The sequence below is a fragment of the Adiantum capillus-veneris genome, chromosome 23 (genome assembly GCF_014529385.1).
Source record: "Adiantum capillus-veneris isolate H3 chromosome 23, ASM1452938v2, whole genome shotgun sequence".
NCBI classification, from domain to species: Eukaryota; Viridiplantae; Streptophyta; class Polypodiopsida; order Polypodiales; family Pteridaceae; genus Adiantum; species Adiantum capillus-veneris.
This window is the reverse complement of record NC_140953.1, coordinates 48,398,454-48,410,688: the sequence shown is the minus strand read 5'-3', so window position 1 is coordinate 48,410,688 and position 12,235 is coordinate 48,398,454. Positions and strand designations below refer to the sequence as shown.

Below are 12,235 nucleotides of genomic sequence, written 5' to 3'. Positions count from 1 at the left end.
TAGGGACAAACTACTTGCTCTTTGTTTATCTTATTCAATCATTGAGGAGATTCCTCTGAATCTCCCACTCCCAACTTTTGCTTGGAACGCGGTTCTCTCAACCTTTAAAAGGGTAAGGGAGGGTCGAACTCGCACAGGCTGTAAGTCAAGACAAGTCCCGTAACCAACCTATCATTCACACAGTCTAATAGTGAAAGCAACCCATACATTACAAAAAAATTTCCACCAAAACACAACTCGGGCACGCTCAACTGTCGCCTTCACTCTCGCTCCACACCTTGCAGCACCTAGCTCCCCCATGCGTGTTGCTTGACACCTGGCATCCTTTCGCTTGACCCTCTGTCCCTCGCCTCGCGTGATGCCTGATGGCATCAACAAAGATTCCAACTTTTCTTCAGATCATGGCACCTACTTGCTCTTCTTCAGGTTTATTCATTCGTTTCAAGATTCCCCAGAATCCAACCTTTGGATGCCATTTCTCTCGACAGAGGGTCACCCTCTAAAATGGAAGAGAAGATTCGAACGTGCACGCGACCAAGAGATAGACCCTCTACAAACTGTTGTAAACCACAAGCACAACAGCATTGACGTGATGGAAAGCTTATTTAAAAAGTACAACCCCTCCCCTCGAGATTTCTGTGCATGCACCAGTGACAGCAAATTGAAGTGCCAATGACAATTTTCAACAGTTCAAGAGCTGAGAGTCTTTTTTTTAAACGTAGACTTCATGAGGAGATTCTCCTCTTCTTTTTATTTACAAAGATCGTGGCTCCTGCTGGCTTCAAAAAAATTAAAAGGTATTCCTAATTTCAAAGATTTCCTCAACAACAACAAAAACAATCCACTAGTCTATAGCACGTAGCAACGAGCAATGATGAAGCATGTAGATTTGCAACAATATCAGCTGGGAAGGACGGATACAACATTGAGAGTGAAAGAGAGAGAGAGAGAGAGAGAGAGAGAGAGAGAGAGAGAGAGAGGACACTTTAAAGAGAAGAAAACACTAGAAGGAAAATAAAGGAGAAGAGAAACACATTATGCCAATGTGAAGTTGACCACCTCTTTATCTGGACATAAAAGGTCTTTTGACTTTCCACCTTCATCTGTCTTTTCATTTCCTAAACTCACCCTTCCCTTACGTACTTGATATGTTTTAAAAGACTTTTTATTTTTCTGAGATTGGGGAGACCTAATAGCAGCAACCTCAAACGCGGGTGTCGGTAGCAAGCGAAAACGGGCATACGGCGGGTGTCGAGACCAGGTAGTGCGGGCATGGTGACACACAGACCAGGTAGTGTGGAGGCAGTTGCGGGCGAGGAGGTAGCGCAGAGGCAGGCGATGAGAAGAGCTCAAGCAGAAGTAGACATTATCTATTTTTTCAAGGGGCAAGGCAGGACAACATGATGTTCTGCTGCAGTGGTTATAGGAGTGATCTGAAAATTGATATTGCCATTGTGAGGGTTTGAATCCTTATCCTCCTTTCGTAAGAGTGGTGAACCCTTCAAAGGGAATCTTAAGGAATCTCAGTGAGTGATTGAATAATCTCAGAAACCTGCTAGTATGTGTGTACGCTATTGAAAAACGATAGTATCAGTTAATAGCAGCCACCTCAAACAAAATGCATTGATATGGAATTTTGAAGAGGTCAAAGAGGACATGACAACAATTTAGAAGGATCTCTTGCTTTGCAAAGCAAAGTGCTTTGAAGAAGATAATGAGAAGCAAGGATTCTACCCCATGTCAAGGTACTGATCGTTGACTTAGGATCAAGGGCAATGGCACATAGGTTTGGGGAATTGGCATTCTTGTATGACAAGATCAACTCGTGGTTGAATGTCTTGACTTTAGTTTTGGATAGTGCAAGGTACTTAAATGTATTGGCTCAAATAATTGAGGCCATCATTGTTGCTAAGGGCTTATCACTCTATTTTTCTGAGTTGCATGCATGGCGTGCTTGTAAGGTGGACTTAATTCCACTCGATCAATCTTTATGCTTTCGTTATAACACCAGATACTCTGTCAAAGACAACATTCTCCTCCCAATGGTCAAGGTGGGTTGAACTCAACGTGGTCTCCACATGCACTAGAATTGCATGCTTCTTTAAGACAAGGAAAGATCTTATTCATTTCAAGCGATTTTTTATTGATAATTCTTTTGTTCAGAGTGTTGCAAGGGTTACTCATAATAACCTTCTACTCAATAGCAATTGAGGCTAGTATATTTGTTTGTGTTCGTTGCATATGATTGCATTGTTGGGCACACTATATCATTGGCTATGTGCATAAGGTGCATGCCTACAGGTGATAATCTTTCTTCTGTAGAAGACATGCATGGCCTAGCTATTGAGGAACTAGTTCGTGTGCTACATGATGAAGAGTGCGTGGTATGTGTGGAATGTGAGGGAGAAGAAGAGCAGACACAGAGTGTTGGTGGAGCTCTTAGTGAGGATTGGAATCCCTCACTAATCCTTATTGTTCTATATGATCAAAAGAATAGATAAGGTTAGTACGGTCAGTGTGATGGGTGTCCACCAAGTGGGCATGAACCCTAACAATCTCCCATTTGAAGGCCAACATGGCCCAAGTGGCCTATATGTGTAAGTATGTACATCCGTACAACGATGAAAAAATCATGTGGGTTCACCCTACACCCATCATCTCCATGGAATGTGTAAACCGCTCTGAGGGTAGGCCCTTTGTAAGAGCATCCGCAAGGTTGTCATCCATCTGAACATTGATTAGCTCAATGTGTTTGCTAGCCAATATGTCATGTATCACATGATAACAAACTTCTTTGTGTTTTGACTTGGAGTGAAACACAGGGTTCTTCGCTAACTCCCCCAGAATGCAACATTGGGGTCTGAATTGAAAGTGCGATTAGTGCGGATGTGTGTGTGCGTAGTGCGGTGCATGCGAAGAAGGGGAAAAGCAATGCCGTGATGTGTGGGGAGCAAGACTCCAAGAATGTGTGAGGAGCTCCTTATTCTTTTGGTGTATGAAGAATAAGGAAAGATGTACAATGACGGGCAGAGATGTAATGCCTTTACCCCAACAAACTCCCATTGTGGTGATAAGCAAGTGCTACTAGCTAAACTACTAGTATGTACAAAGAAACTGGTCATAGACTCTCTCAACCTACACCCACTAGCTTGCTCAATTGCTCTACACGTAGTCATATCTATTTTAATGATAGGTGAGCATGCGTATCCACGCTAGAGCCTGCATGTATATCCTGCAAACATCTATGTATGATTTGCAAAGCTCCACAATGCATCATTCTAGTGGCAGTCACAGTACAACTGACAATCCCTATTGCAAATGCTCCCATTCCAGCTGCTAAGTCAGGCCTCGACACTAGTAGGTCGTACATGAGATGCCTGAATGCTGACAAATTCTATGCAAACCTGGCTGTCCTAGCCTACCCTATGCTATTTGCATGCACTGCATCAATCAAGACAACTCATCGCGTACGGATGTGTCAACATCGACACTAGGATAGCTACATCCCTCTCACCCATAGGCGGAACCATGCATCCTGGCATTAATTCATCATCCTCTAGCATGAGCATATCAATAAAGAACTCCAGGTCCATCATCTCTACTCGTGTCTCTAGGGAGCAGACCTGCACTATCTTTGCCTGCACAGACTTTGATAACACCTGTTGTGTCTCACTAAAGCACAGTCGCTCTACCTCTATCTCTATAGAGTCTACTGGCACGCCCTACACAATTGAATGCTCTGTCTCGTGAGCATGGTGGTGCTACCGTGAAGGAGACATGTCTCATCTCTCTCTGAACGTATGCCTGCAACAAAATCGAGACTATGTCGTATCGAACCTCAGATACACCAAGCCACTGCAGGCTCCCCTGGCAATCACTAAAGATCCGCAATGCATCTAAAAAGACTGCTCTCGGTGTCTGATACCCACAATCTACTAACTGTCTCACTGAGATCAAGCTCTATCTCATTAGAGGAACATAGCGCACATGTCGTAGTGTATATGATGCACCACTAGGCAACGACAAGCAGACATCTCCTGCACCTACAATGTCAAACGCCAAACCATCATCCAAGTGCACACAACCAAAGCTCCCACTAGAGAAGGTGCTACGGCTCATGATGTGGTGAGATAAAACAGTGGCGCCTAATGTGCCATATGTGACCACAATGCCAACAACGTAGGTTTTGGCAACTATGAGATTGTCATCTCTCACGAGTCAAGAATGTCAACTTTCAATTGTCACACATGTTTGCTGCCATAAGTAAATGTCAACTTTGAATTGTCACACATGTTTGCTGCCATAAGTAAATGTCAAAGTGGGAGATCAACTCGACCACTACACAATCATGAAAAGCATGATCAACGCATTATAACCGATGATCGCATATGTATATAATAGCTCCACAATCTGTTATTTGAAGGCACAAAAATCTAGGATAAAGGGCTCAACCGAGCATAAAGCATAGAACCATATACACAAGTAGTGAGCAAACACACTCAAAATGCTGGAAAGGGGGAAGGGGGAACAAACCCAACACACTCCAAACTTGCCTCTCTATAGCCCAGGGATTAACCTGCAACCCTAACCACACAAAATCATACACACCGATACACAATCTGCATACTGCAATTGCACACACTTGCCTTTGAACACCACTGGTTGCACACACTCACACATAAACACCTCAGCACAACAAGCCCATCAAAACACCATCTTATCCCGACACCAATTGATGCATACAGCTCCCCAATCTGTAAAGGCACTCACACAGGGAGATGACACACACCTCGATCGCACACAAACCCACACCCAATCTGCAACCACAATCACTCTCTCCCTCCCTCCCTCTCTCTCTCTGCACACACACACCCGTGTGGTCAGGAGCCAACACTACCACGGACTAGCACAAGACAAGACGAAGGAGCAAAGTGATCCGAGTCGAGCAGTCCCATAAACCATAGAAAAATCATGCATCAAAACACATATATGCGGGTACAATGATGGCGTTAACGGCCACTACAATCCCTGCTTTTTATTTGCCACAATGGCGGCTCTCCTTTCCTCGTAAAACCGGCCACCCTCGTTGGCAACTTCTCTTCTCCGTGGTGGTCCTTTGTGATCCTTCCCGGCTTGGTCTGCAGCCCCAACCAATGGTGCACCCACTTGGCGGCTTCTCAATTCCCCAAGCCTGGCCCCTTCTCTAGTGTTAGCCCTCGACCTCCTCAACTATGGCAGCTCCTCTCTGTATGGAGTCCGCCTGGCCCTTTACCTCTCTTCAACCCGTCAGGAGGCAGCGCTCTCTACTGGCCGCCCATGCCTGGCTGTGTGCTGGAGACTTGCTTCTTGCTCTTTGGCAGCCCCCCCATGATCACCACAGGCTGCTCCTCAGCAGCGCTCACCTTCTCAAGCCTGGTGGCCATCCCCAACATAGCATCACCTGTTCCCCTGTCCAACGGGCTGCTGCCCCTCCTGTGGCGCACTCCCCTGCCCCTTGCGACAGTCTCTTGGCCCTGCTCTATTTTGCTAGTCGCCCCCCAGGCTGCTCGCCCTCGTTTTTTTGCCCGTGGCGGCCCTGGGCTCCCCTTGGTCACGGCCACTTCTACCCCACTCGTACTGGCTGGGCTTCGACTTTTTCTCCTCCAGTGCTCTGCATGCCACCCTTTCCTTTCCCCATGCAACTCCCGATTCCCGTCACTTGCTCTCCCATGCAAGGCTATGGCCACCCACCTGGCTTGCAGACCTGGCCTTTCCCATGCAAGGCTTGGCCATCCTCTCCATGCGAGCACAATCAGTGGCGCAACTTTTTCCTTGCTTTGCTCGTCACTGCATGCCTCCAGTTTCATTAAAAATTTCCTTTTTTTATATTATCCTCTCTACTGAACCCCCTTCCCACGAGAGGCAACCCGCGGCCGATCATTCGTGCATAGCTCCTCATACCTTAACACAAGAACTCATGCTCCTGTGCCAAGGCCATCATGGCCACAAAACAACATAAGCGACTACACATAGATGACTTCAGGTGCCGAGATCTCCCTTGATTAAAGCGATGACCGCCACAACCATCACAATCTTCAATCCCGGTGAACTTGTCCACCGAATTGGCACACATGCCGTTAAGCTTTCGAATAGTAGAGCTCCAAAAAACCATCATCGACCTGTAAATTGCCGCATTTGACATACATATCCCCATCGTACCTGCTCCAATATGCATATAAGTCTTGCCAAAGTCTGATATCATCAACCTGCCTGATGCCATATTCCTGCTGCTGCTGCTGACACTTCCACAGGTCGACACGGTTTGGGTGCACCAACGCATCCCACAAGAAGATTTCCTGCAAAAATCTGCAAAAAACATGTGACTGTCTATAATTTGTAGCCACACAAGCGTATGCAACTCTCACTCTTGCGATAGTGGATGCAAGAACACTAAATTGTGTCCAAGCTGACAAAACGTGTCAAAGTGGGAGTCAAACTCGACCACTAAACCATCAGAGAGTGAGTTGCAGATACGCATAAACATGGCGAGAATCTGGGACAAAGTCGACAGAGTTTTTCTTAAAAACTAAGTAAAAAAACTCAAAAATCTCACCAATACCGCATAAAGCATGAACATACACTCAATTTCTCAGTAGATAGATCCACAAATGGTATACATGAAACTACCAAGACCCTGGCAATGAAGCTCACTCCTGAACGAGTGGCTCTATGGACGAGTGTACCTGTCCAAAAAACATTGTAAACATGTGAACCTTCTACCTGCAAGCTCTACCTAGCTCAAGCCATATATGCATATGCATACATAGCATGACCGTACTAAAACCACTCTCTAGAATGACCCACACATTCATACATGAGCACAATACATGTGCCGCATAGTCTGCACTGCAAGGAATTGACAACATGCGAGCAAAGCGCTTGGAAACTGCTGTACACTACCTCGTTGGTCAAGAAACTTGTTGACCAAAAATCAGACACAAAGTACAACCACCCGCATGTGGTCGTAAACATCGTCCAAGAGCTGAGCGTGCTCTAGGGAAAATTGCTCCAAAATGGTCCGTCGGACCCGCTATGCATCTAAAGTGTGTCGTCGAAGGGGGAAAGTGGAGAATCGTCAAAGCGTATTGCTATCAAGGGGGTTGCCAACAAGGAGACATTGTGGAGTTGAGCCGCTCCGGATGCAGCTAGAGGAGAGCCAATGCCGCTCTTGCTTGATATGTCTCAAATAACATTGAAGTCAGGAAGCCGAGGATGTCCATTGGAGCCAAAATTGCTCCAGAATGGGGATATATCGGAGGAGGGTAGCTGATGTCAAGGCTAGGCCAGAGGAGAGCCAAATCGCTCTCGCTTGAGTCCGAGAAGTACATGCCGATGCCGCTTTTCGCCACTGGACAAAAGTCACTAGCCAAGCTATAGAAGAACACAAGGTTTGAGAGCTTGGCTCACCAATGAGGGGAGCCCAATGCCGATGTCGATAATCGGGAACCGAAGAGATGCCCAATCTCTCTCTTGCTCTCTACCACTCCAAGCCGATGTTGACAAAGTCATACCCGCCGAGGCCGTGAAGTGCTGATTCAAATAGAATCCAGGAATCTCGTTCTCTCTCTCTCACACAAAGAACAAGAATGTATATATGTGTGTCGGTGACACACCGCAAATCCTCTCTCTTCTCGCTTGTCGACGCCCAAGCTGAAGGAGTACGAGCGGAAGTGTGACACGAGAGAGAGTGCGAGAAGAAGAGCACGACGATATGGTGAACTTGCTCTACTGTAATGTGTAGAGCATAGTGAGTTCTTATGAGGTTTTTACAAAAGAATATCTGTACATACCTGGCGGCCCGCCCACTTACCTGGGCGACCACATTGGGCTTTATACCCCAACAACCTCCCACTTAAAGTCCAATGTGGTACTTTAAGTGTGAGAGAAGCTACTATACAAGCTAATATACAAGAGATGTAGAGAAGTGATGTACTACCCTACACCTAACTACTTGCGAAAATGCGCAAAGCTCTCTGAGGGAAGTCCTTTTGTAAGTACATCAGCAGGATTTTCTGTGGTGTGAACTTTGACAAGCTGAAGTTGCTTATCCTCGAGCATTTCCCTGATGAAATGATACTTCACATCCACATGCTTTGTCTTTGAGTGATAAACTGGATTGCGAGCCAATTGTATAGCACTTTGACTATCACAATATAACACAGGCATCTCTTCTTTGATTCCCAAATCTGTTACTAGTCGATTAAGCCGAATTGATTCTTTGCATGCCTCTGATGCTGCAACATATTCAGCCTCTGTAGTAGACTGAGTAACACAATCTTGTAATCTAGAACGCCATGATACTGCTCCACCAGCCAATGTAAAGACATAACCTGACGTAGACCTTCGGTTGTCTAAGTCACCTGCATAATCTGAGTCTGTAAAACCCTTTACACTTAGCTCCTGACTCCCATAGCATATACACATACTCTTTGTAGCTTTCAGGTATCTCAATATTCCTTTCACTGCCTCCCAATGTTTCTTGCCTGGGTTTGACATGTATCGACTTACTACTCCCACACATACTCTTTGTAGCTTTCAGGTATCTCAATATTCCTTTCACTGCCTCCCAATGTTTCTTGCCTGGGTTTGACATGTATCGACTTACTACTCCCACTGCAAATGCAATGTCTGGGCGAGTAGCAATCATTGCATACATTAAACTACCCACTGCATATGCATATGGAATCTTATCCATTTCAGCCTGTTCTTCCTCAGACACAGGACAATCTTGTTTGCTAAGTTTCACATATGGTGGCAATGGAACACTCAACGCCTTTCCCTTCTCCATATTGAAACGTTGCAAAACCTTGTCAATATACTCTGTTTGAGATAACCAAATCAACTTCTTTGATCTGTCTCTCTCAATGCGCATACCAAGTATATGACTTGCCTCACCCATGTCTTTCATGTCAAATGATTTTGCCATCTTTGACTTCAAAGCTGAAATTTCTTCCAAGTGCTTGCCAACAATCAACATGTCATCCACATACAAAATAAGGATCAGCCAACTGCCATCCTTAGCCTTCTTTGTATATAGACAGTGATCGAACTCACTACGTTTGTAGCCTTGAGAAAGCATAAACTTGTGGAACTTATGGTACCATGCCCTCGGTGATTGTTTTAAGACATAAAGACTCTTTAACAACTGGCATACCAAATCTTCCTTGCCTTTCTCAACAAACCCTTCTGGCTGCTGCATGTAAATTTCCACATCTAAATCACCATGCAAGAACTCTGTCTTGACATCCATTTGGTGCAACACCAAATCTAATATGGCAACCAATGCAAGAAAGCATCTCAATGTAGTCATCTTGACCACCGGAGAGAAGACTTCATCAAAGTCAATGCCTTGTTCTTGCTTAAAGCCCTTGGCAACAAGACTTGCTTTGTACTTTGGCTGACTATCATGAGCGGTGATCTTATACCTGTAAACCCATTTACAAGGTAGAGCCTTTTTGCCCTGTGGTAATTTAACTAGCTTCCATGTCTGGTTTTTATGCAGAGCTGTCATCTCTGACTGCATGGCCAATTGCCAATTCCCGGAGTCCTTCATTTGCACTGCTTCCTTGTAACATGAAGGCTCATTGCAATCAGTCAACATGACATAGTTCATAGATGGAACAAACCTATCAGGAGGTCGCATGATACGTCTAGATCTACGTACCATAGGTGGCTCAGGCTTAGCCACAACCTGTGGTTTCAATCTATCCTGTCCTTGCTCCTCTTGAGCCCTGACATTTTGTCTTGCATGTGCAGGTCCATCTTCTTGGAAGACAACTCTTCTAATCTCCTCAACCCTCTCTGGTTTAGAATGATATTTGGATTCATTAAAGTGAACATCATTGTTGTGGACAACCTTTCTGGATTCGGGATCCCAAAGTCTGTACCCCATCTCACCAGAATTACCATAGCCTAGAAAGATGCACTTTCTACTCTTTGGCTCAAGTTTGTTCCTAAATTCCTTTGGAAAGTGAGTATATGCCTCACAGCCAAAGACTCTGAGATGCTTGTATGAGGGCATTTTTCCTGACCATACCATATCTGGCACTGAATCCTTCTGCAAAACCTTGCTAGCAGATCTATTTATAAGATGAATAGTTGTTGATACAGCTTCAGCCCCCCATTTGGCAGTTGTGCATTAGACAACATACTTCTAACCTTCTCTTGTATATTCCTATTCATCCTCTCAGCAACACCATTTTGAGGAGGATTGTAAGGAGCAGTAAGTTCACGTTTTATACCTTTTGACTCACAAAAGTCCTGAAAGGCCTTTGAAACATACTCTCCACCATTGTCAGTGCGTAAGCATTTAAGCTTCTTGCCACTCTGATTCTCCACAAGTGTCACAAACGTTTTGAAAACACTAAATGCTTCATCCTTGTGCTTGAGAAAGTAAACCCATACTTTCCTCGAGTAATCATCTATAAATGTCACAAAGTAAGAAGCTCCCCCTAGAGATAGGTAGGCATAGGTCCACACAAATCACTATGAACAAGTGCCAACTGTGTATCTCTTCTACTGCTTCTATGCTTATGTGGCTGCTGTGTTTGCTTACCATACAGAAAATGTTCACAGAATTCAAAATCATTAAATGAAAATCCAGGCAAATAACTAGAACGAGACAAGATTTCCATTCCCTTCTTGGACATATGTCCTAACCGGCTATGCCACAAAGAAACGTTCGGCTGCACTGTTGCATTGATTACATTTTTAGAGACATTTGATACATAAATCATGCAAAGTCCTCCAGAATTTACTCCATGTGCTACTGTCATAGAACCCTTGGATATCTTCCACATGTTCTGTCCAAAAGTGGTGACGTAGCCAGCATCATCAAGTAAACCTGTGCTAATCAAGGTCTTTGTAATTGCGGGAACATGTCTCACATTCTTCAGCGTGAAAGAAGAGCCATTCTGAAACTTCAATTGAACATCTCCAACACCTAAGATCGCACATGTCTGCCCATTGCCTAGCCGAACATGATCTTTAGTGGTCACATAAGAGGTAAACCACTCCTTGTTTGGAGACACATGAAGTGATGTCCCTGAGTCTATAATCCAGTCACTCAGTGCATTTCCATCAGATGTTGTAAGAAGAGCTGAGTCCATTGTATTCTTCAAGAAGTAGATGTCTCCTGACACTAAACTGTCATCCTCAGCAACAGTGTTTGTCACATTTATTTCTTGAATCTTCACTGAGGACTTGTTCTTCTCACCATGGTCTTCAGCTTTCTCTTTGCCTTTTTCTGCTTTCCATTCTCTGCAGTCTCTTTTCATGTGACCCTTCTTGCCACAATGGTAGCATTCTATGTCACTCTTGCCTTTAGCACTGCGGGACTTGCTATTCCTCTTTCCACCTTTGTACTTTTCTTTGGTCCTTCCCCTGACAACTAAGGCTGTTCCTTTGCCTTTGTCCATTGTCTTTCTATTGGTTTCTTCAGTAAGCAGACTTCCTTCTACACCTGCTATGTTCAAACCATCTGGAGGTGCAGAATTACTCAAAGCTGTGCGAAAAGTGTCCCAACTTTTCGGCAATGTGATCAACAGGAACATAGCTCTAACAGGTTCATCAAACTTGACACCTTGAGCTGACAATTGACTGTAGATTGTGTTGAATTCATTCAGATGATTGGACATAGGTGTCCCTTCTTTCATCTTCAAGTCAACAAGCTTCTTAAGCCAGTATACCTGTGAAGCTACACTCTGCTTCTCATAAAGATCACTCAGCTTTAACCATGCTTGATAAGCCAACATCTCGTCTGCTACATTGAAGTAAACGCTTTCTGCCAAAGTCAGCATAATGGTAGAAAGTGTCAATTCATCCATTTCGCTCCATTCATCTTCGTCCATATCTTCTGGTTTTATCCCCTTGAGCTTTATAGGTTTTATCTGCTTCTTTTGTACCAACACGTGCCAAATCTGCTTCTTCCACAATGGGAAATTGGTTCCATCCAACTTCTTGATATTGTAAAGAGCAGTGTCCTGTGATCCAGCCATAGCTACGCTTCACAGTAGTTTACTTTCCTGGGAAAAATTCGGCAGAGTTTCCCCTGTAAACTGACCTCTGAACCAATATCAACCTGTCAAATGAACCAAGAAAGCTTCAGATTTTGCATAAATTTCGGCAGAGTCTCCTTTGTAAAATGGCTCTGGTGTACTAAAAAACAGACCAAAAAACAGCTAAAAAAACCACTGTC

At 44.5% G+C, this 12,235-nt stretch overlaps 1 protein-coding gene across 1 annotated transcript; it reads right to left on the bottom strand.

Annotated features, from left to right (window-relative positions):
- Positions 1 to 4,947: 4,947 nt before the first annotated feature.
- LOC147427748 (uncharacterized) lies at positions 4,948 to 5,846 on the bottom strand. Its single transcript, XM_086497169.1, has one exon. The coding sequence runs from the start codon at positions 5,844 to 5,846 to the stop codon at positions 5,304 to 5,306; it is 543 nt and encodes a 180-aa protein (XP_086353295.1). The 3' UTR covers positions 4,948 to 5,303.
- Between the last annotated feature and the right edge of the window lie 6,389 nt (positions 5,847 to 12,235).

Bases quoted from the DNA above. Each gene is read 5' to 3' on its own strand.
- LOC147427748 (XM_086497169.1), bottom strand. From the start codon at position 5,846: ATGAAACTGGAGGCATGCAGTGACGAGCAAAGCAAGGAAAAAGTTGCG.